This window comes from Heptranchias perlo, chromosome 13 (genome assembly GCF_035084215.1).
Source record: "Heptranchias perlo isolate sHepPer1 chromosome 13, sHepPer1.hap1, whole genome shotgun sequence".
NCBI lineage: Eukaryota > Metazoa > Chordata > Chondrichthyes > Hexanchiformes > Hexanchidae > Heptranchias > Heptranchias perlo.
The window spans coordinates 51,691,079-51,716,541 of record NC_090337.1 but is presented as its reverse complement, the minus strand read 5'-3'; the positions used below and the strand labels follow the sequence as shown (position 1 = coordinate 51,716,541).

General features: G+C 42.4%; 1 protein-coding gene across 1 annotated transcript; it reads right to left on the bottom strand.

The window, feature by feature from the left end:
• LOC137331593 (carcinoembryonic antigen-related cell adhesion molecule 21-like) lies at window positions 1–24,372 on the bottom strand. The gene is made up of 6 exons (XM_067995490.1): window positions 24,278–24,372; window positions 10,352–10,494; window positions 9,885–10,242; window positions 9,101–9,373; window positions 7,991–8,068; window positions 1–630 (listed from the first exon to the last, which is right to left on the bottom strand). The coding sequence occupies exons 3-6, from the start codon at window positions 9,907–9,909 to the stop codon at window positions 530–532; spliced, it is 477 nt and encodes a 158-aa protein (XP_067851591.1). The 5' UTR covers window positions 9,910–10,242; window positions 10,352–10,494; window positions 24,278–24,372; the 3' UTR covers window positions 1–529.
• Window positions 24,373–25,463: the final 1,091 nt, after the last annotated feature.

The following is a 25,463-nucleotide window of genomic DNA, read 5'->3' as shown; positions in this document are numbered from 1 at the left end:
TTCCCTTTTGAATTTTGGTTAATTTGACTGTGGAATATTTTTGATAAACTTTAAAATGTAAAAGATTTATGGAATTGAGTCCTGTACCTATTACTAAAATTAATGAAAGCTTTACCCTAATGGCTGTCTGGCATCTTACCAATTACACCCTGTAGCATGTTGACTTGGCAGCTGGGCCTTTTGAATTCAAACCATCCATCCATTTGGATTTTTAATATTCTGAACTAAGATTTGATATGGAAGTTCACATTATCCAATAAGATAGCCGGGTTTCCACACAAACAATGTCAGTCTAAACAGTAGGATAGCACTGATGACTGAAATGAATGTGACTTAGTCACTTTGAGATCTGTGGAAAATACATCAAAATGCTGCTGCCCCTGAGAATTTGTGCAAGAGATAAAATTTGTTTCTTGTAATACGACAGAGTTCTTGGGCTGTATATTGTGGAACTAAGAAGACAAAATATTTATGGATAGTTTTAATTTCATATCAAAGTACCATGCAGGCTCCATTTTCTGTGGAATGGTTAAACTGTTCTTCTTGGCTTTAGTAGAGTGGTGTATGTGGGTTCAATAAATTTACTTGTGAAGGCAATTGTTTGTTCATTATGTTCCTGTGTTGCTCTACCTACAAAGGCAAAAAAATAGAACATAACTTATACAGGCACAGATCTTTTTTTTCGTCCTGAACTGTTAGAGTCCGGTGAGGGCAGGAGCAGCAAGAGGGCGCGGTGAACAGCGAGCAGGGGAAAAAGCATAGGTGGGTAGGAGCTGTGAGCCTTCATTAATTTTCCCCTTCCCCAGAGGTTTCACAAAAGGATTTACCCAACACTTTGTCCCAATTTTAACCTAGCCTGGTGAGAATTGGATGGTTTTGGGTCAGATACCCAATTTACACTCCACCTGATTTAATGTTCCGTCAGTGGGTTGGGTTAAAGTCGGGGCTTAATTGTTTTTGAGTTCACTTTACACTTAGCGACTTCCCCAGCATGGTCAAGTCATGTTCTAATTTTATACATACATAGTTCACTTTGAGGAAAACAATTGAACTGACAAATGAAATCAGTCTTAAAAGTTTTATTAATTAACTTATACTTTGCATGCAACAAATTATTTATTTAATTCTCAGCCAGCGGGCCAGGCAGCCTCTCAAGTGGAGAATATTTATAGGCTATTTTTCGTCAAGGAGATGAGTTTAATCAGAAAAAGAAATAGCGTAGGTTGCCATATATTTATTTGAAAAATACCAGGTACTGCTATGAGTTGTGAACTTGTTCAGCAGAGGTAAGGGTTCTGGTGTCCGGAAACAAATTAAGGCTGGGAGATGTAGCTTGGAGGACCAACCTGGGAGAGAGTCACATGTAGTCTAAGGCAATAGAACAAATAGGGCCTAAAAGAATAAGTTTTAGTTTGGTGGAAAAGTGTTACAGATAGGCAAGATGTAAATAGTGTGATTTATAGGAAATGTGACAAATGCCAGATTCTTCTGTGATTTGGAGGATGCATTGTTTTATGTTATGTGATATAATATTAGGGCCACCGATCCATGGTGATTGAATAAGTCAAATTGTGTTTTTACTACAGAGCATTGTTGGTGTGTTAGTGATATTTCTGGGCTTGAATTCTATGATTATGTGCATTATTTGCATTGAAACTGTAAATCAGTGGCCTTGATCACTATTAAAAATCTGTTCAACAATATAGTCAGTTTTATCGCTTGGCCATTTTTAAAGCTCAGGATACAAAAAGATAGTACAGCAGATATTCCGGGTTACAGGTTGGTAAGTTGTAGCAACTGTATGTAGCAGTAGTGACAATTTGGGGGAGTGAGCATGTGTGGGTTGGTGGTATTGGGAGTGTGATCATCTTAAGAGTTTCCCCAGCAATGAGAAATCAGCAGTTATTTATGTTAAATAATACATGTTTCATATGAACAGGCCGTGTAGTTGATAGTGAAGAGGATATCTGTAGACTCCAAGAAGATATCAATGGGTTGGTGGAGTGGGCAGAAAGGTGACAAATGGAGTTCATCCCAGAGAAGTGTGAGGGCAAACAGTAAAAGGGAATACGCAGTAAACAGGAATATATTGAGAGGGGTAGAGGAAGTGAGAGACCTTGGAGTGCATGTGCACAGGTCCCTGAAGGTGGCAGTACAGGTAGATAAGGTTGTGAAAAAGGCATATGGAATACTCTCCGTTATTAGCCGAGGTATAGAATACAAAAGCAGGGATGTAATGATGGAAATGTATAAAACTGGTAAGGCCACAGCTGGAGTATTGTGTGCAGTTCTGGTCACCACATTACAGGAAGGATGTAATTGCTCTGGAGAGAGTGCAGAGAAGATTTAGAAGAATGTTGCCAGGGCTTGAAAATTGCAGCTACGAGGAGAGATTGGATAGGCTGGAGTTGTTTTCCTTGGAGCAGAGGAGGCTGAGGGGAGACTCAATTGAGGTGTACAAAATTATGAGGGGCCTAGATAGAGTAGACAGGAAGTACCTGTTTCCCCTAGCGGAGAGTTCAAGAACTAGAGGACATAGATTTAAGCTGATTGGCGGAAGGTTTAGAGGGGACATGAGGAAAAACTTTTTTACCCAGAGGGTGGTGGGTGTATGGAATTCTCTGCCCGAATTGGTGGTAGAGGCAGGGACCCTCAACTCTTTTTTTTAAAAAAAGTACCTGGACCTGCACCTAAAGTGCTGTAAGTTGCAGGGCTACGGACCAGGTGCTGGAAGGTGGGATTAGAATGGGCACCTGGTTGTTCTTCGAGCTGATGCGGACACAATGGGCCGAATGGTCCCTTTCTGTGCTGTATCTTTTCTATGGTTCTATGGGAGCAGGCCATTCAGCCCCTCAAGCCTGTAGCTTATGGGGCTGAATGGTTCTATAGGAGTAGCCCATTCAATGAGGTCATGGCTGATCTGTATCCTAACTCCATTAACCCGCCTTGGCTCCATATCCTTTAATACCTTTGGCTATCAAAAATCTATTGATCTCAGATTTCAAATTATTAATTGAGCTAGTATCTACTGCTTTTTGTGGGAAAGAGTTCCACATTTTTACCACACTTTGCATGAAGTGTTTCCTAATTTCTCTCCTGAATGGCCTGGCTCTGATTTTAAGGTTATGTCCCCTTGTCCTAGACCCACGAGTGGAAAAAATTTCTCTCTCTCTAACCTATCAATTCCTTTCAAAATCCTAAAAACTGCAAACAAATCACCCCTTAACCTCTCATGTTCCAGGGAGTACAAGCCTAATTTATGTAATCTCTCCTCATAATTTAAGCCTTGGAGCCCTGGTAACGTTCCAGTGAATGTGTGCTGCACTCCTTCCAAGGCCAATATATCCTTTCTAAGGTGAGGTGACCAGAACTGTACACAGTACTCCAGGTGTGGTCCAACCAGGGCTTTGTATAGCTGTAGCAACGCTTCCTCCTCTTTATATTCTAGCACTCTATATATAAAGGCCAATATTCCCATAGCCTTTTTGATTATTTTGTGTACCTGACTACTACATTTTAGTGATCTGTGTACAAAGACCCCTAAATTTCTTTAGACCTCCACTGTTCCTAGTTTTTCGCCATTTAAAAAATACTCGGATCAATCCGTTTTGGTCCAAAATGGATGACCTCACACTTACCTGCATTGAAATCCATCTGCCACATTTTTGCCCACTCACTTAATCTATCAATGTCTCTTTGTAATTTTATGTTCCCGTCTACACTATTTACTATACCACCAATCTTTGTGTCATCGGCAAACTCGGATATATGGCTCTCTATTGTGTTATCTAAGTCATTAATAAATATAGTGAATAGTTGAGGCCCCAGCACAGATCCTTGTGGGACACCACTAGTCACTTCCTTCCAATTCAAGTACATACCCTTTATCCCTACTCTCTGTCTTCTACCGCCTAATCAATCTCCTAACCAGGTCAATAATTTGCCTTCACTTCCATGAGCTTTAATTTTAGCTAAAAGTCTCATATGTGGAACCTCATTGAATGCCTTCTGGAAGTCCATATAAAGTATGTCCATAGACATTCCCCGTCTACTAATTTAGTTACTTCCTCAAAAAAATTTAATTGGGTTAAATAGGCATGACCTACCCTTTACAAATCAATGTGGGCTCTCTCCAATCAACTCAAATTTCTCTAAGTGCTCAGTTACACTGTCCTCAATTATAGATTCCAATAACTTCCACACAACAGATGTTAGACTAATGGGTCTATAATTTCCTGGTTTCTCTCGCTCACCTTTCTTAAATAATGGAGTTACATGCGCAATTTTTCAATTTAAAGGGACACTCCTGAATTGAGGGAGCTTTGAAAGATTATGGCTAAAGCATCTCCAATTTCCTCACCTGCTTCCTTTAAAACCCTGGAGTGGAAACCATCATGTCCAGGGAATTCGTCAGTCATTAGTGCCATTTTTTTTCTAATACTGTTTTCTTGCTTACGTTAACTTTAGTGAGTTCCAGTCCTTGATTCATTATTAGTTTTCCTGGAATGTCAGGTATATTATTCCCTTCCTCTACTGTGAAGACTGACACAAAGTAATTATTCAACAAGTCTGCCATTTTCTTATTTTCATTTGCAATATTACCCGCATTTGCTTTTAAAGGACCCGCATTACCCTTGACTACCCTTTCTCTTGTAATAAAATTGTAAAAACTTTTTGTGTTAATCTTGATATCCCTCGCAAGTTTCTTTTCATATTCCCTTTTGTAGCTCTTACTATCTTTATTGTCTTCCTTTACTGTTCTCTATTTCTCCCAGTCTTATTCTATTCTTTGCACTTTTGCATGCTCTTTCCTTTAGTTTGATGTTATATCACACCTCTTTTGTCAACCAAGGCTGTTTTATTTGGTAAGTAGAACTCTTACCCCTCAGGGGTATATAGTGGTCCTGAATTAAGCTGAATTCTTTTTTGAACACCTCCCACTGTTCACCTGTAGTTTTACTCGATAACAGTTTTGACCAGTTTGCTGTCGTCAGTCTCTGCCTCATCCCGTTAAAGTTAGCCTTACCAAAATCTAGAATCTTAGTAACTGTATTATGTTTCTCCTTTTCAAACCTAATATTGAATTCGATCATATTATGACCATTGTTAGATAAATGTTCCCTTATACTGTTAGATTATTAACTAAGTCTGGCTCATTACTCATTACTCAATCTAGTATGGCCTACCCTCTTGTTGGTTCTAGAACATATTGCTCCAGAAAACTATCTTGAATGCACTCAAGAAATTTACTACCTTTCTGACTTGAGCTACTCTGCTCTTCTCAATCAATATGAAAATTAAAGTCTCCCATTAAAACATCACTGCCTTTGTTACAAGTCTCTCTCATCCCTGAATTAATACATTCTGCCACTTCATTGCTGCTATCAGAAGGCCTGTAGACAACTCCCATTACAGTTTTAAGTCTTCTCTTATTCCTCAATTCCAACCTTGGAGTCTCCGCTGATTGCTTTCCCTTACCTACATCCTCTCTTACTAATGTTGTAATAGTATCTTTAGTCAATAAGGCTACCCCTCCTCCTCTTTCCATTTCCCTATCCTTTCTAAAGACCTTTTGGGCACAGATACTGCTTTTTTAATTTCTCTCATATTTAGGAGACTTGCTTCCACAGAAATTCTTAAAATAGCTTAAAATGGATAATTACAGATTTGTTTCTTAAGACATACATAGAATTTAATATCTAAACATTTTTAATTTAGATCACTTTTATCTTCAAGGGGTTTTATTTTGGTCTATTGCTAAAGCTTTACTAAAGAACTGTCCAGAATCCTGGAACTGTCATCATCATGTTCAAAGTTGGTTTTATTTTCCTACCAAAGAAGGTGAAAGGGTTTTGGTATATTCTGCATCTCCCAACAACTTGACCTCTAAAGGCCCAAAATAGCCACGTCACAAAGGATCATCTGTTCTGCCCTACATGATTAGCTATTTGTATGTTTCTAGAACTCCATAAACTCATTACTTTGCAAATACCTTCACCTTGCCATAAAGGAGCCAATGCTATCAGTTCAATAAATTCCATATTGAAATTGTAACAGCCTTGAGAATATTTCTGAAACGTTTGTCAGTGACAACGGGGGGAAAATTGGATAAGGTCTGTTTTTGGGCGGGAGGAGCATGATCCACTATTTTCCCGCTCCCAATGGTCCCTGCGCAGGCAGGATGAGATTTTCGTCAGGCTTGAGGACTCACCTGCAATCTGCGTTGGAAATCAGCATCGAACGAGGATTCCATGCAATTTGCACTTTCCATCTGCAGGGGGAGCTCCAATCTCTTAAAGGCAGGCTGTCTGTTGGAAATCTCTCTTAAAAGGTAGCTGCTACCTATTATTTGCTGAATATAACAACCTGCTGTCTGCACGGAGTCTGAACGGAGATCAGACACATAAATCACAGATGCAGGTCCCATCTCTATGTTTACATACTGATGAGTTATGTTTGAATAAAGGTTGCGCACCACTAAATCCCACATCCTCCAATCTGCATGCCAGACCTCACCAATCTGCCAATCTTAGAGTCCATGCACCAAGGTTCTCTGCTGATGCACCAGAGGCCTTGGTGCAAGAGGTGGACAGAAGGAGGGACATCCTATATCCGCTGGGGGGGGGGGGGGGGGGGGAGCAAGAGGCCCTCCAGACATGCACCCAAAATGCAGTGGGAGGAAGTAGGAGATAAAGTCAATGCCAAGCGCACAGCATCATGAACCTTGATGCAGTGCAGGAAGAAGTTCAATGCTTTGACATGAGTGGTCAAGGTGAGTGAGGTCAACTGTCAAGTGGCATCTCCTACCAACTGCACCACCAGTCACATCTACTCCTCCACGCACTACACCCCCCATCACCCACCTACCAACAATCTCTTTCCATCAGTACTCAACTCTTCCAATCAGATACTTCCTCTCACCCTCACACATTACCACAGTTGCAAGCCGCAGACCCACAACTCACAGGCCACACACACTGGCAGCTATTCATACATGACAGGCACATTGCCCAGACACATGTCCCGCTTTCTTGCAGGAGAAGGTAGCGCATATCAGTAGCAGCAAATGGCAGTGGTATTCAGCCCCTCGAGCCTGTTCCGCCATTCAGTGAGATCATGGTGGACCTGTGACCTAACTCCAAATATCCGCCTTAGCCCCATATCCCTTAATACCCTTAGTTCACAGAAATCTATCAATCTCAGATTTAGAATTCACAACTGAGCTAGCATCAACTGCTGTTTGCAGAAGAGCTTCCCAAACTTCTCCCAACCTTTGCATGTAGAAGCATTTCCTAACTTCACTCCTGCACGTCCTGGCTCTAAATGCTAGACTATGTCCCCTAGTCCTAGAATTCAAGTATAGGAGACCTCCAAAAACAGATACAAATGTCTCAGCAGCCAGAAGCAATAATCCAGCCACTAACCTATAAATCCTGCATGGTCCCTTTAAATAGCGCCGGTGGGGGGTCCTCCAGGCACTCGAAGACACGTTCAGATGGTCGGGGTTAAGACTGTGCGTTGAGTTGAGCGTTAAGGCCCAAAATGGTGTCTATCACTTTAAATCAGCGTTGTACACTGATTGAAGCCATTTTCTCCCTACTTTACATGATTCCAGCGTTCGTTATCTGCGCCTGCGCTAACTCCTATACCAAGATGGCGTCTGGCGCAAGTCACGCTGGAAACGTGCGTGTGCATCTACGACGCCATCTTGGATGTCAGAGAGGCCGTGTAGCGCCAAAACAACGGGTGCTACACGGCCCAATTTAGCGTCCTATATCTCTAAATGGTCACGAGTCCCATCTCAATACTGAGTTTTAATGAAATACTCGTGTCTACTATCTCTACGCTCCCCAGGAAACTGGAGACTACACTGTTGGAGCTCTCCAAATGATGTCCCATTTCCTCAACAGAACTTCGACATTGAAAACTCTGCCCACAAAATGGGTTAGAAATACCATTTGTTACAACCATGTTTTCACCACAACGTTACCTGTTTCTTTGGAAATGATTGAATACCAGACGAAAAGCGACACCGGTATAAGACTGAGTAAAATTATCCAGAGCAATCCTAAAGTAGAAAAATTAAATTGGAATGCGTTAACTTTCTTGCATAAACAGAAACGATTGCTTAGTAACAGTTTGAGATGAATAGAGATGGATAAACAGGAAGTAACTACAATAGTTTCACAAAGGTTCAAAAGGAAAAAATAAAATCAAACATTTTAAATGGTGCTTATAAAACCACGCAGCACAGTCTGACTCACTGGATCATAAGCCTGTATCCTAACTTTGTCGTTCTAAATTGCATCTTGTCATTGGGAAAGATTTCCAGTCATCAGTCCACTAGAACACTTTCCATCCTATGTGGGAAGAACTCGTTCGACCAGTGCTGCCCTTCTGGAAGAACACTACCTGCTAATGGTGGTGCTGCACTGTTAGCAAAGGTCTAGTCCAGGCTGTCCTGCTCTCCCCACATGAGGTGGAGCTGTCTGCTCTGAACTGTCCTACTATTAAAAAGAAAGAAAGCTTTGCATTTATGTAGTGCCTTTCGTGACTTCTGAACGTCCTAAGATACTTTACAGCCAATTAAGTGCTTTTCAAGTGCAGTCACTGTTGTAATGAAGGAAACGCAGCAGCCAATTTGCACACAGCAAGGACCTACACACAGCAATGTGATAATGACCAGATAATCTGTTTTTAGTGATGTTGGTTGAGGGATAAATATTGGCCAGAACACCAGGGAGAACTCCCCTGCTCTACTTCAAATAGTGCCATGGGATCTTTCACATCCACCTGAGAGGGCAGACGGGGCCTTAGTTTAATGTCTTATCTGAAAGATGGCTCCTCTGACAGTGCAGTACTCCCTCAGCACTGCACCGGAGTGTCAGCCTAGATTTTGTACTCAAGCCTCTGGAGTGGACTTGAACCCACGACCTTCTGACCCAGAGGCGAGAGTGCTACCAACTGAACCAGAGCTGACATATTCCAAATGAAGAAGGAAGCATAGAATTACAAGGCATCTCCATGAAACCTAACGGGAGAAAAAATATAACTATTAGAAGTGGCTTTTGTAGGATAGATTTTTTTTTAAATCTCTCACCTTTATTCCCATTACACAGCTTGGGCTTCACTGGATCACTAGTTGAATTACTGACCGGGTTCTCTGCTATGCATCTGTATTCATGTTGTTCCTTTCCGTTAACGTCGTCTATCACTAGTTCTGTCCCTTTGTATGTATCACCGATGGCTCCAAATAAAGATTGTTTTCTCCAATGAAATGTGACATTTGTTCCATTAGAGGCCGAGCAGCTCAGAGTGATATTTGGAGTTGAACAATTACCAATAATTTTCACAGCAGGCTGGGAAACTGGTTCTGAAACAGACAGAATAATAATGGACATGAAACCAGTTTGTTTTTAAAAACAAGAATTTTGTTCTAGATTTCCAACATCTGCAGTTTTTTGCTTTTTATTTATAAGTGAATTAAAATAACAAAAATGAAAGGTATGTCCCAATAATTGCAGCTGGGTTATTAGATAGAACAATGGCTTTTATACCAATGTTGATGTTCACTTTCCTTCAGAAAACACAGCAGTCCCTCCTTGACAAAAGGAAGACTTTACAAAATGTGGCTGCACTTCAAAAGGATAATGATGAAAACACGAAGGGTAGGAAAAGCATTGGCAAAATGGGAACACTGAGTAAGTGAATAGCTTAAGTAAGTGAATCATGTTTGCCCAATAATTGACTTAAACAGTCTCCACTGTATTTCATGGCTTGGTTATAAACTTCAGGCTCCAAGCTGATTTTATTTTGATGCAGGAATGCTAATAGGGTACTCAATTAACGTGTGCACGTGCGACTTATCACCAATCAGTACTTACCAAACACGCACAGTTCAAAATACATTTTATCACTTTTTCAGTTCTGTGCTGTAGTAGTTGATCTCTATTTCATATTCTCGACTATCATTGATCTGTACATTATTCAACACCACAGCACGGGTCACGTTCCATTGAACTCTGCCTTTATACAGCTTGTGCATATTCTGTAGTTTCACTGAATTGTTGATTGCCCATACTGCAATCATAGCAAATGGGATTTTGGAGTTAAAGTTTACTTCATACTGATCTGCACTGTGGGGAGTTAGACAGAACAGGACCTGTTCTCCTACGGTGATTTCAGCCGTTGTATTGGGGGTGACCAGTGTCACTGCTCCACAAACAGTAAACAGGTGGAATACTGGAAAAAGAACAAAATATATCAGCATCAATTTATTCTTTTAAGTGAATAAGTGTGATTACGGTAATAATCTGTGCTGAAATGATCTATTATGATGTTAAAATGTTACCTGGGACAAAACTTGTGATTTTTATAATGGCTGCCGAAAGCCTAGACTTCATGCCGCACTTAGACACTTTGGACATGCTTCTCTTCATCCACGGATTCTCTTCATTTCACTAGTTTGTTACAAGCATTTCTCCCTCTCTTGCTCTGCAAAAACAGACGGTTCGTGAATTTCTTAAAAATCATATTCCATTCTAGTTTAAGTTAGGTCAACTTGTAGAAGATCTGGAAACTTTGTGTTCCTGATTCTGGTTAGTACGTCGAAATATTGTGGAGAAAATGTGTACTTAATGGGCTCAGCAATAGATCTTCATGTACATAAATATAAAGTAATGCATGTTGGAACAGGTACCAAATGTTTAGTTGATGAAAGGTGGAAAAAGATCTGGATCATGTACTGAAAGTTTTCAGTCGGCCTGAAGCTGCTATCAACAAAACGAATCAACAATTAGGATAAATCTTCAGTGTTGGACCTCCTGTCACAAATTTGTATTTTTAAAAAAATGAATAACAAAAATGTGAATTTTACATGTTTTTTTTTAAAACTCCACAAGAATTTGGCCACTTAGGACTTCTCCCCAGTAATGTGGAGCACAGGAGGTCGAGGGAGCCCGAGAATTCCTGGCAGGGTTTAAAGGTCAGAGCTGTCAACTGTAACTTTATATGTACATTATGCAAGCTGCTGCAGTCACTCTGGATATCCCAGTCATGCTAGGCTGAGGAAAGGTTTTTGACAAAACTCTTAATGGTTTCAGTTGCTGACCCAACTCCGTGAGAAAGTTTCCTCCTCCCCTTGCTGATTTGATGTTTGTAAAATAATCTTTACAGAATTTGTCTGAAGGGGAAATTCCCATTTGTGCTTTGGGATTAGTCTTAATTTAGATAAAAACGGATTCCTTCATGTAGTAAATGAATATATTTTACAACATCTGTGCATTGTATTTGGGGCACGTTACAGACCAGAAAAATTGGCTGGGCAAAATTAAGAGGGAAGGACAGATGGGAAGAGTTGAAGAGGAAAAGGAAGAATCTGAGGGCGACAGAAGAATTCTAGAACAAAGGACAAGACTCCACCTCCCCACTCAAACTTACTGACCTGATTTTTTTTCCTAGCGATTCCCCCACATGCTAGTTCAAATTTCCCAAGTGTTCCCTCCCTCCTACCCCCATTCACTGGCAGAAGTTTGCTAGGGATTCCCACATCTATTGGCTCTGTGCAACAGACTCCCAGAAAAATAGTTGAGGCTGAGTGAATTAACTCCATCAAAACGGAGCAGGAAAAGTACCTGATTGGGAATGGGGTCAGAGAGTATAGGGATTGCGTGGATGGGGGTGATGATTCCTCTTTTGATGAAAACAAGTAAATGGGAGCTTTCCCCATCATCAATGATTAGCTAACAAAGTTGCATTCCCAGAAATTCTTTTTGTCAAAGCTACATCTTTTCTGACTATGGTGATGTTAATTATGGAGAAAAAGAGGTAATGTCCCATTTTCTTTAAGGGGAATTTTGCTTTATATGATGTGATGGTTTCTTTGCTACTGGAGCCAAGGGAGGTTGGGAATGTTGCATATTAGTGATGATTATTGGAGATGTGAAGGTGAATGAACATAATGGATTTTTTCTTGATTAGATTTGGATATTAGGGAGTATTTACAAAGAACTTTCCCTGAGGGAATTAATCGTGTTGGGTAGAGTCCATCATATGTGAAAGGAACAGTTTTAATGGGCATAAAATGCCATTCTTGTGTTTTAAATAGTTAATTTCTGTTGCAATAATTTATTCCACCTCCCTAAACATACAAACAGGTGCTAAAAAGGCAACACTTTTTGCACATTTCATTTCTAGGACTATTTCTTTTGAGTTTTGCATGATTTGTATTGGGGAATCCAAGAGTATGAATTTAGAGGTTTCCCATCGGCATGATATTTAATAGCTGAGGTAGTGTCCTTGATAGGATAGATTGCACATGATCTGAGGAAGGAGTGGCGTTGATGGGGTGAACGGCCCATTTCATTCCAGGAGCATGCATTCTGAGTTCTCACATCACTAACGCCTGCTTTTATTCTTTACATAGAATTACAAAAGAGTCTACATTACAGAAACAGGCTATTCGGCCCAACTGCTCTAAGCCGGTGTTTATGCTCTACATGCATCTCCTCCCACCCCTCTTCCTCTAACCTTATCAGCATATCCTTCTAATTCTTGAGTTTGTGCCAAACAAAAACCCGATCGCCAGTGGTCAATAGCAGCGATCTGCAGTATGAGTGCAAAAACCACAACATTTTGCAGTTAAGTTCTCATGCGAATCTCGAAAGATACTGGGAAGGAAATGCTTTACAAACAGCTTGCTTAGCTCTCGCTTGTATGCCATATCAGAACAATTTAGTAACAACAATGAGATCCTTTATCTTTAAAAGATAAGGACAAATACAAAAAAGAATCTGAAAGATTTCTGCTACTATCCTGACATTAATTACCCTGTTTCCACCAAACCAACCAGTGTGCTTCTATATATAGATAGATAACCATATTGACATTTCCTGAATCATGTAAGTCACAATAGATTTATTCATAGAAACAGTGAATAGTGGAATTACCTAAATAGTCTGGGCTTTAACTCTGGCAGTGGAAGGGGGAAGGCTTTTAAACTTTTAAAGAAATGTACCAAATTTCTGAGTGATTCTTTGTATGGGCTGATGGCCTTCTATATAATGAGAAAATGTCTAGTAAGATATGTCTAGTTTTCTGTTCTTTCATGAGGTTTTGCTGATAAGTTACACCTCCATTATCCTCACTCCAATTAGTCATCTTCCAAATAACCCAGCACAATTTTTGAGAAGCCTTCTGTGAGGCTTTGAAACTACATAATGTTTCTTTTGTTATTTGTATTGTAATTGTCTTCATTCCTGTCCATTGGGCATTGTTGGACCATACATGGAAGATGAAATTTTGAGGGCTTATGATAATCTGGCTAGGGCGGCTCCATTACATCATGTTCTGCATTAGTCAAGTTTAGAGGTCTTTTTTATATAACAGATCGGCACTGAAAAAAACTAATAGATGTTGGTTACCAGACCCTAACCATGCACTCCAGTGTTGCATAATGTCAGCAACAACTTACCACAAATACCACAATGCTGAATTTTTAAATGTTTGTCATCTCTCAGGCATTGATGCCCGTCCTCACACATTAACAAAAATCAGTCTGTTGGTAACAATTTAATTTAACAGGTCAATTTGTGTAATGAAAAAAGTAATTACATTAAGTTATGCTGGAGTGAGTGAGTAATCTAAATTACGTCAGATTTATTTGAATTGCTTCTGAAAGAAAATCCAATCAAGTTTTTAGACAAAAAAATCATGAGGGTTTTTTTTGCTGCATTTTGCTAGATCTTGGGATCTGGTCAACATTGGAAAGGCAGTATTTATTGCCCATCCCTAGTTGCACTGAGGGCATTAAGACTCAACCACATAGTGCGGGACTGGAGTCACATGTACGCCAGATTGGGTAGAGTGGCAGGTCCCTTTCCTTGAAGGCATTAATAAACCAGTTGGATTTTTGCAACAATATAGCAGCTTTTCATGGTCAATCTCTGTGCTAGCCCACACATTACTAGATTTCTTTGAATTCAATTTTACAACCTGCCATTTGCATTTGAACTCCTGATCTCTGGATAGCAAGTCCAGTACCATACCTACTAGGCTACCAATTTCCTCTTTAAACTCTGCCAAAGGCCTGCTCCCAAATATTAATGTTGTTCTTTGGATTTATAACATCAACTTGTGTAGAACCTATTGATGGGGCAAAGTGCTCCAAGTTGTTTTTTTCATTTTATTCATCCCAAAGTGGTTTACAAACGTGGACTTTTAAAAAAATTTGTTCATGGGATGTGGGCGTCGCTGGCAAGGCCGGCATTTATTGCCCATCCCTAATTGCCCTTGAGAAGGTGGTGGTGAGCGGCCTTCTTGAGCCGCTGCAGTCCGTGTGGTGAAGGTTCTCCCACTGGAACACCTAGCAGGGATTTGGGAGGAGGATTAAGAGCAGTGACTTATCGGTAGGCCCAGTGTGAGGGTAGTACGGACAGATTTGTCCTCTTTGTCAAACCAAATAGCATCTCTGGGACTGGGAACTATGCAAGTGAGGAACTGTGGGTGAGAATCTATTCCCTACGAGACTGTGGCACAGCGTGTTGATGCAGCCAAAAAATCTTCCATTAAGGAACGTTTTTCAGGCAGGAGCATTATGCCACGACAAACTGAAAATTGGTGAACATTGTACAGCTAAAAGGCGTTTTGCTGTGTCTAAGAGCAAAAAGAGGGAAAAAAGAGCAAAACTGCCTTAGAGAAGAGAAATTATACAAACAAAATTAGCTTCCATATAATTGTGGAAGGTAATTTAGATAAATGTGAAAAATTAGTGAGAATTTGTTTTTTAGTCTAATATTTGTACTTCAGCATGAGCACAAGTTGAATCTAGATGAGGATTATTGTCCGAGAGACATCAAACATAGGTTTGCAGAATTATTTGGAAAAAGGAAATAAAAGGCAAAACGATAGAGAACTGATAGGCAGCGTTACTTCTGAAGAAGGGTGAAACATCAAACTTTACCTTTTAATCTTTTTTCTGTCTTTTAACTTTCTTGCCTTTTATTTCCATTTTCAATAATTCAGGTAGTCTATAACCCATTCTTGAAGTTTCTTTGGAATTTGTGAACTCTTCCTCATAAAAGACATTACTAGGGCAAGTCATTTGTTGCTGCAACTGATTTGATATCCCCTCAGAAATTGACATTTTCACTGCCTCTTCTATTTTAATGGCACATTCTTTTTTTTTATTCGTTCATGGGATGTGGGCATTGCTGGCAAGGCCAGCATTTATTGCCCATCCCGAATTGCCCTTGAGAAGGTGGTGGTGAGCCGCCGCCTTGAACTGCTGCAGTCCGTGTGGTGAAGGTTCTCCCACAGTGCTGTTAGGAAGGGAGTTCCAGGATTTTGACCCAGCGACGATGAAGGAACGGCGATATATTTCCAAGTCGGGATGGTGTGTGACTTGGAAGGGAACATGCAGGTGGTGTTGTTCCCATGTGCCTGCTGTCCTTCTAGGTGGTAGAGGTTGCGGGTTTGGGAGGTGTTGTCGAAGAAGCCTTGGCGAGTTGCTTCAGTGCATCCTGTGGATGGTACACACTGCAGCCACAGTGCGCCAATGGTGGAGGGAGTGAATGTTTAGGGTAGTGGATGGGGTGCCAATCAAGCGGGCTGCTTTGTCCTGGATGGTGTCAAGCTTCATGAGTGTTGTTGGAGCTGCACTCATCCAGGCAAGTGGAGAGTATTCCATCACACTCCTGAATTGTGCCGTCGTAGATGTTGGAAAGGCTTTGGGGAGTCAGGAAGTGAGTCACTCGCCGCAGAATACCTAGCCTCTGACCTGCCCTTGTAGCCACAGTATTTACGTGGCTGGTGCCACACTCGGTCAAATGCTGCCTTGATGTCAAGGGCAGTCACTCTCACCTCACCTCTGGAATTCAGCTCTTTTGTCCATGTTTGGACCAAGGCTGTAATGAGGTCTGGAGCCGAATGGTCCTGGTGGAACCCAAACTGAGCATCTGTGAGCAGGTTATTGGTGAGTAAATGCAACTTGATAGCACTGTCGACGACTCCTTCCATCACTTTGCTGATGATTGAGAGTAGACTGATGGGGTGGTAATTGGCCGGATTGGATTTGTCCTGCTTTTTGTGGACAGGACACACCTGGGCAATTTTCCACATTGTCGGGTAGATGCCAGAGTTGTAGTTGTACTGGAACAGTTTGGCTAGAGATGCGGCTATTTTTGGAACACAAGTCTCCAGCACTGCAGTCGGGTTGTTGTCGGGGCCAAAGCCTTTGTTTTATCCAGTGCACTCAGCCGTTTCTTGATATCACGTGGAGTAAATCGAATTGGCTGAAGACTGGCTTCTGTGATGGTGGGGATATTGGGAGGAGGCCGAGATGGATCATCCACTTGGCACTTCTGGCTGAAGATGGTTGCAAACACTTCAGCCTTGTCTTTTGCACTCACGTGCTGGACTCCGCCATCATTGAGGATGGGGATGTTTACAGAGCCTCCTCCTCCCGTTAGTTGTTTAATTCTCCACCACCATACATGACTGGATGTGGCAGGACTGCAGAGCTTTGATCTGATCCGTTGGTTGTGGAATTGCTTAGCTCTGTCTATAACATATTGCTTCTGCTGTTTAGCATGCATGTAGTCCTGTGTTGTAGCTTCACCAGGTTGGCACCTCATTTTTAGTTATGCCTGGTGCTGCTCCTGGCATGCTCTTCTACACTCCTCATTGAACCAGGGTTGATCCCCTGGCTTGTTGGTAATGGTAGAGTGAGGAATATGCCGGGCCATGAGGTTACAGATTGTGCTGGAATACAATTCTGCTGCTGCTGATGGCCCACAGTGCCTTATGGATGCCCAGTTTTGAGCTGCCAGATCTGTTCTGAATCTATCCCATTTAGCACGGTGGTAGTGCCACACAACACATTGGATGGTGTCCTCAGTGTGAAGACAGGACTTCGTCTCCACAAGGACTATGTGGTGGTCACTCTTACCAATACTGTCATGGACAGATGCATCTGCGACAGGTAGATTGGTGAGGACGAGGTCAAGTAGGTTTTTCCCTCATGTTGGTTCGCTCACCACCTGCCGCAGGCCCAATCTGGCAGCTGTCTTTCAGGACTCGACCAGCTCAGTCAGTAGTGGTGCTACCGAGTCACTCTTGGTGATGGACATTGAAGTCCCCCACCCAGAGTACATTCTGTGCCCTTGCTACCCTCAGTGATTCCTCCAAGTGGTGCTCAACATGGAGGAGGACTGATTCATCAGCTGAGGGAGGGTGGTAGGTGGTAATCAGCAGGAGGTTTCCTTGCCCATGTTTGACCTGATGCCATGAGATTTCATGGGATCCGGAGTCAATGTTGAGGACTCCCAGGGCCACTCCCTCCTGACTGTATATCACTGTACCGCCACCTCTGGTGGGTCTGTCCTGCCGGTGGGACAGGACATACCCAGGGATGGTGATGGAAGAGTCTGGAACGTTGACTGAAAGGTATGATTCTGTGAGTATGGCTACGTCAGGCTGTTGCTTGACTAGTCTGTGGGACAGCTCTCTCCCAATCTTGGCACAAGTCCCCAAATGTTAATGAGGAGGACTTTGCTGGGTCGACTGGGCTTGGTTTGCCTTTGTCGTGTCCGGTGCCTAGTGGTCCAATGCCGGGTAGTCCACCCAGTTTTATTCTTATTATGGCTTTTTGTAGCAAGATTTTCGAGATTTTTCTTGTATTTGGGTAACAAATTATACCATATACAGTCAGTAAGTGTAGCCATTTGTGAGACTTTTTGCAGATGTCAGGTCATAGGAAATTATTTTGCCCCAATATAATTTTATATGAAGAGGAAAAAAATACATTTGTATACAGTGCTGGGTGCCCCATTATAGAAATGTCTTTATGCAGCAGGTTTTTAGAACATGGAATGTTTTACCACAGGGAGTAGTTGAGGCAAAGATGATTGCATCTTTTAAAGAAAAATTGAATAAATATTTGTAGCAGGGGAAGATACAGAACTATGGGGAGACGGCAGAGCAGTGAGATTAGCTCTAGCAAAGAGCCAGCACAGATACAAAGAGCCAAATGGCCACCTCTTATGATTCTATGAAGTGCTCGGCTTAAAACATATTTTTAAAATTTATTATATGTATGTTTTTTCTGGGTGAAATGGGAATTTCTTTTTAAGTTTCAGAAGTATGGGATGATTTTTAAGTTACAGCTTTCAAAATGAAGAAAGGGATTATGATCCCGTTACCTAAACTAAATAGATATTTCTGAAGCGTAATTATACTGCTGGTTTTGTGTCTATGTGCAGCAATTGTGACTGTGCATCAACTCAAAAACAATTGCATAACCCAGGTGTGGGCTAGTGAGCTGAGTCCTAACTGTATGAAAACTAAGACATATAAACGATTAGGAATTTTTAAAAACTTACTTTTTAATGTTGGCAGAGAGTTGGCATTCTGTTGGATGTCTCTTTTATGTTATAAGTTAAACTAGCTGAAAAGAGGAGCTTGGCTGTCACTGATAGAGAGTGATACAAGAGCCAGCACCATAACTCAGGTCAGCCAGCTCTGTTTCATACTCAACAGGTCTAAAACCAATACCTGTGGGGCAGTGGTTCCCAATATAAGTAACTGGTGTTCAATTACCCTAACTTCTGTTGAAGCATTAGTTTTATGCTTTTTAGGATTATTCAGTAATATACAATACATCCTGTCCATATAAAGAAATTTACATTTACATTCTTCACAAAGTCCCTGGATGTTCTGATAGTTAATATTAGGGCAAGTCACTTGTTGGAAATTTTTTATTGTCCACACAGAGTCCAACATTTCACTGGACTATTTATGCAAAATTGTCATACGCGGGCAACAAATTTCACTCCATTTAGCGCCTGTAATTTGTGGAATATTGCACTGTACTAAATAAGAATTAAGAAGACTATTCCTTGGACACAAGATTTAGAAGAGAATTTTTGTCTAACTCAGTCCTTTGGCATTCCATGGTATCCAGATGAATCTCTTATACAAAGCCAACTTGACATCCTATCTGTTGCCTATGGGATCAGAATTTTATAATTCTTGGCTGGATTGTTCATTTTCATTGTGTTCCAGGGAACCAGGTTAAAGCTGACCTTGTTAATGGTTGGGAATTGCATATAGAATTAATGGGCATCATTTTAGCACCCGCCTTTGGGTGCATTCCTGGCGGGGGGACTCCGAAAATCGGAGAATCCCGGAGTGGGTCTGGAGCCCGGCTCCAACCCGCCCACTTCCGGGTTCCCCACAGACGCGCCAGCGTGCGCGCGCAGCCCCCGCTGGTGGGAATCCCGCAGGCAATTAAAGCCAGCGGGGTTCCACTTGAAAGTATTTATTTTGCTTGTTCAGGTCATTAACTGACCTGATTAAGGGATTATGTGAGGAGGGGTGGGATTTTATAGCAAACTGGGACTGTTTCCCACACTGGGGGAAACACTCCCACTTCAAATGGACCTGTTGCAGCTGTCAGCCTGTGGCAGCTGCAAAGGTCCATTTGACAGGTGGGGGGTGGGGGGAGACCCTCACTCATTGCAGGAGGCCACTCTGTCACTTGGGACAAAGTTTGGTCTCCACCACCCTCCTCCTGACAATCAAAGTCAGTAACTTGCACACTTACCCCGGGGTCCAGAGACATGTACCTACCTTGTGGACCCCCTCAGATGTACATCTTGCGGATGGGGGCCGCCGTAGCTGCAGTCATGACCTCCTCGGAGGGCGAACAGCATCACCAGCCTCACCATCCACGCCGTCCACCTCTGACACGTGGCGCTCCACAACAGAGTGCTGTGACACATTCACCTGTACAGCAGGAGGGAGGGCAACTGCAGAGAGAGATGCGTTGCAGAGGGCACTACCCTCGCCACAGGGTCCACAGACCGAGGCTCAGCTTCCTGGACCTCTCTGAGCAGCAGTGCACATGGAGGCTCAGAGTCACTCGACATGTAGTCGTGGTCATCTGCAGCCTCCTTCATGCCGAGCTGCTCCCGGCTGGCCCGAGCACCATCTTCTTACCTGTCGCTGTCAAAGTCACCACTGCCCTCAACAACTTCTCCTCCGCATCCTTCCAGGGTGCCACCGGGGACATCGCCGACGTCTCTCAGCCGTCTGCACAAAAGAGCCCTGCAAATACACCTACACCCACTCTGCAGTGACACAATGGGTGGCATCAGTTGTGGGTCTTCATAGTGATCCTCAGGAAAGGGCATTATTGCACAAACCAGACAAGATTTGCAAAGACATGGCAGTAGTGGTGCCAATATAATATGTAATGTGAGTTGGTCAGAAATTCAATATAAGTAACAACCATGACAAACCCTCAAACACCCTTGTGCATCCCCTTCATGCTCACGACACGTTTGCCTTACGCTGCCTACTGCACATATCTGATGCATGCCCTGTGGCTGCAGCACAGGTAGTGGCAGATTGAGTGAGGCTGACCGTGAAAGAGATGCACGAGAGGGTGAGTATGAGATAGAGCCATGAGATTGTATGAGGATTGGGTTGAGTGGTAGTGGCGGGATGAGTACTGGCGAGGTGAGTAAGTGCAGGTAAGATGGGGATGAGGTTTGAGTGGGTATGAGGGGTGATGTGACAGAGTAGTGTTGGCAGTGCAGAAGGAGATGTGGGGTGGGGGCGGTGATGTGGCAGATGGAGTGTAGGGGAAAGAGTAAGTGTGCTCACTTTGGCTGACCTACTGAGGTCATTGGAGCGCCTCCTGCACTGTATGCAGGTGCGTGATATGTTGGTGATGCAGGTGACCTCCTCTGCCACCTCGAGCCAGGCCTTCTTGGTGGCAGAGGCAGGTCGCTTCCTCCCGCCCGCCAGGGGGAGGATCTCTGTCCTCCCCCTCCTCCTCACTCCATGTATTGATACCTGGAGTGAGGCATCATTAAACTGGGAGCAGCCTTCCCCCTGGGCTGCTCCGTGCTATAATTTTTTCTATTTGTTGCAGCATCTGTCAGTGGAGGACTGCCCCTTTAAATGGAGCTCTTCCAGCTGACAGATCTTACTGCGCATGCTCAGCCCGCCCGATGCGCAGATCAGCAGTGGGGAACCCGGAAGACCAGGTAAGTGGATCCAATTAGGCTGCGATCGCACGGGTGGCAGAATAATTTCATCGGGCGCATTACTCACGCGCCCAATAGCCCCCCCGCCGCGAACCCACAGCCCTGCTAACATCGAGCCCAATATGTTTTGCAGATTAGAGTAAATGGGTTGAATTCTTTGTTTACCACAGATCACATTTTTTGTTTGGTTAGCGGAGTGATTGATATGTCACCATCTTTAATAGCCAAAGCAGACTATTGAGAAATTTGCAAAGATAAAGTTTGTTTGCCTGATGTGGAGTGCACACTCTCTGTCTGTCTGTCCATACATACCCCATGGAGCTAAGGACCAAAGAACGTAGGCGCAGGTTGCCAAGAGTCAAGACTTGGGGACTTCAAAATATCTGCTAGTGTAAAGGAGCTTAACCAGGTAAAACTGGAGAGTTTCCCAGCATAGTAAGCTTCCTAGTGCTTGTCCAGCTGGGATCTCTATCGGTTAGGACACTGGTCAGTGAGAAGAATCCTAGGGGGCTAAATTGGGCCATGTAGCGCCCGTTGTATAGGCACTACACAAACTCATAAGCACTGAAAATGGCATCCGAGAACCGGCGTGACATGTGCAGGATGCCTTATTGGTAAAGGTGTTTGTGCACGCACACTTAACGCAGCATGTAAAGTAAGGAGATTATGTGGTAGATCAGTGTGCAATGCTGATTTAAAGGGACAGCTACGATTTTGGAACTCCAAGCTCCAGCCAACGCATTGTCTTAGCCTTGCACAGCTGAATTGGTCTTAAACGGCTTGGTGGACCGCCCCCTTCCCTCACCCCCCCCCCCCACCGACCACCACTATTAAAAAGGATCATGCAGGAGTTAAGGGGTTATGCCGGAAATCCCAAGAAAACTAATATTGAATCGGGGACAGGGACTCGATAAAATTAACATAAGTAAAGCAACAGTAATGAAGAAAATAATAGCACTAAAGAGTGACAAATCCCCAGGACCAGATGGTTTCCATCCCAGGGTTTTAAAGGGAGTAGGTGAGCACATTGCAGATGCCCTAACTATAATCTTTCAAAGTTCTCTGGATTCAGGAACTGTCCCTCTAGATTGGAAAATTGCACATATCACTCCGCTTTTTAAGAAAGGAGAGAGAGGGAAACCAGGGAATTATAGACCAATTAGCCTAACATCTGTTGTGGGGAAAATGCTGGAGTTTATAATTAAGGATAGGGTGACTGAACACCTCGAGAATTTTCAGTTAATCAGAGAGAGCCAGCATGGATTTGTGAAAGGTAGGTTGTGCCTGACAAACCTGATTGAATTTTTTGAAGAAGTGACTAAAGTAGTGGACAGAGGAATGTCAATGGATGTTATTTATATGGACTTCCAGAAGGCATTTGATAAGGTCCCACATAAGAGACTGTTAGCTAAGATAGAAGCCCATGGAATCGAGGGAAAAATACGGACTTGGTTAGGAAGTTGGCTAAGCGAAAGGCGACAGAGAGTTGGGATAATGGGAAGGTACTCACATTGGCAGGATGTGACTACTGGAGTCCCGCAGGGATCTGTCTTGGGGCCTCAATTATTCACAATATTTATTAACGACTTAGATGAAGGCATAGAAAGTCTCATATCTAAGTTTGCCAATGACACAAAGATTGGTGGCATTGTAAGCAGTATAGATGAAAACATAAAATTACAAAGCGATATTGATAGATTAGGTGAATGGGCAAAATTGTGGCAAATGGAATTCAATGTAGACAAATGTGAGGTCATCCGCTTTGGATCAAAAAAGGATAGAACAGGGTACTTTCTAAATGGTAAAAAGTTAAAAACAGTGGATGTCCAAAGGGACTTAGAGGTTCAGGTACATAGATCATTGCAGTGTCATGAACAGGTGCAGAAAATAATCAAGAAGGCAAATGGAATGTTGGCCTTTATATCTAGTGTAACTAGAGTACAAGGGGGCAGAAGTTATGCTGCAGCTATACAAAACCCTGGTTAGACCGCACCTGGAGTACTGTGAGCAGTTCTGGGCACCGCACCTTCGGAAGGACATATTGGCCTTGGAGGGAGTGCAGCGTAGGTTTACTAGAATGATACCCGGACTTCAAGGGTTAAGTTACGAGGAGAGATTACACAAATTGGGGTTGTATTCTCTAGAGTTTCGAAGGTTAAAGGGTGATCTGATCGAAGTTTATAAGATATTAAGGGGAACAGATAGGGTGGATAGAGAGAAACTATTTCCGCTGGTTGGGGATTTTAGGAGTAGGGGGCACAGTCTAAAAATTAGAGCCAGACCTTTCAGGAGCGAGATTAGAAAACATTTCTACACACAAAGGGTTGCGGAAGTTTGGAACTCTCTTCCGCAAATGGCAATTGATACTAGCTCAATTGCTAAATTTAAATCTGAGATAGATAGCTTTTTGGCTATTAAGTATTAAGGGATATGGGCCAAAGGCAGGTATATGGAGTTAGATCACACATCAGCCGTGATCTTATCAAATGGCGGAGCAGGCACGAGGGGCTGAATGGCCTACTCATGTTCCTATGTTATAGGATCATTGCTGGATTATTGCTTTTGGCTGCAGGTGCATTTGTAACTGTTTTTGGAGGTCTCCTATACTTGAATACGAGGACGAGGGGGCATAGCCTAAAAATTAGAGTCAGGACTTTCAGGAGTGAAGTTAGGAAACGCTTTTACACGCAAAGGGTGGTGGAAGTTTGGAACTCTCTTCATGCCCTAAATTGAATATCTTGCACATTGCAACGCTTGAAAACACAATTGATTACTCAGTAATTGAAGAATGTTATCAAAAACACTTTGATAATTTACTAATCCAGTTCCAAACATTCGCTAAATCCTAATTGAGTTTTAAAGCAAATTAGAGCATTTTCTTTTGACAAATCTTAATTGTTAACCCTGACAATAGTTTGAGTTAGGTCATTTACTCTAAAGGCCAGTTTTCCGTATGACTGAGCTACTAGCTACAGAGAGCCAAGATTAACATAGCCTTATGCTTAATCAAAAGCAAAATGCTGCAATTGCTGGAAATCCAAAATAAAAACAGAAAATGCTAGAAATGCTCAGCAAGTTAGGCAGTATCTGTGGAGAAAGAAACAGAGTTAACATTGCAGATCGGTGACCCATCGTCAGAACTGTTTCTCTGCTTTTTCCACATATGCTGCCTGACTTGCTGAGTATTTTCAGCATTTTCTGATTTTATTTTATAGCCTTATGTTTACCTGATTTTGATTTTCGAGTAGTTAAATTCTCATCTCCACTGTAAGTTACTGTGCAGATTGTTGAACATCATAGTTGCATTGGCGGATCTCACCCAGTCCCATGGCTGCAAACGTCTGGTGTGAGAAACGGAAGCAGCAGCAACATTTTTATCAGAGATAGTAACACGCTCGCCGATTTATTTTAATATGTGGCTTTTATCGAGTTGGTTGATCCATTTCCTGCTATTATTGTTAGTATAAATGAGTGCTGGTTACCGTCTCCGCTATTTCTGACTTCAGGTGGACGGTTACTATATAGCTTACATTGTGCTTGTGTCCGTTTCAAAACCACACTATTTTACAGTTGAGATCATTAGCTCCAATAGTACACTGCACTCCTACAATTTTCAGTCTTAGAAAGAAAAATCTACGCATTTTCATTTCCTCCTTCTTAAACCAATACATATTGCGATCAATGGGATTCAGCCACTAGTGTCCTTTAAAAACACTGGGCCAGAATTTGCCGTCAAAATAACAGTGAGGCAATTGGCCCTCGCAATTGTTTATGCGCAAATGCTACAGCAACTTCAGGCAAGGGGCTGATGCGCGGTTAAACGCAGAAATCCAAAAGTTGCTGTCCAGTATGCGTCACTCCGCCATTAGCTTCGCAAAAACAGCATCTCTCTGTCTGCCTCACCATTGAAATGCATTGAATGGCGTGCATTGCATCGTGCAATAGATATGAACTAAACTCACCACAGAAAGTTAAATCTTGTCCATTTCAGTCTAAGTATCCATTTAACAACATGACAAGTGTTAATTACTGCCAGTCAACCGCTCTGGCACTGAAAATTAACTATTACAAGTGTGGAGTCTCGTTCCTGATGTTGAAGATTTTAAAAATGTACAATTTAAAATTTAAATTTTTAAAAACTTTTCCTCTCTGTCACTTTTTTTTCTCTTTCTCTTAATCCAGTCTTTCTTTCCCTCTCTTTATTTTTCTTTCTATACCTGATTTGACATTGAATTCACCCACTTTAAATTGCACTTCCTTCTCAGTTCTTGGGCTGTTAGTTTCACAATCCTTCAATCTGGTTGGTTGAGGAGATACACAGTTGCTTGCCCTGATCACTCAGGTCCCAGATGCCCTGTTTCCTTCGCTGTGATGTTATCAGCTTGCACTTTCAGCAACTTGCCACGCAAAAAA

Coding starts and splice junctions, on each gene's coding strand:
- LOC137331593 (XM_067995490.1), bottom strand. CDS start 9,909: ATGTATTTTGAACTGTGCGTGTTTG. Junction 8,069..9,100: donor GCTGTGTAATGGGAATAAAG/GTGAGAGATTTA, acceptor TTTCTACTTTAG/GATTGCTCTGGATAATTTTA. Junction 631..7,990: donor AATCATTTCCAAAGAAACAG/GTAACGTTGTGG, acceptor TTGCCTTTGTAG/GTAGAGCAACACAGGAACAT.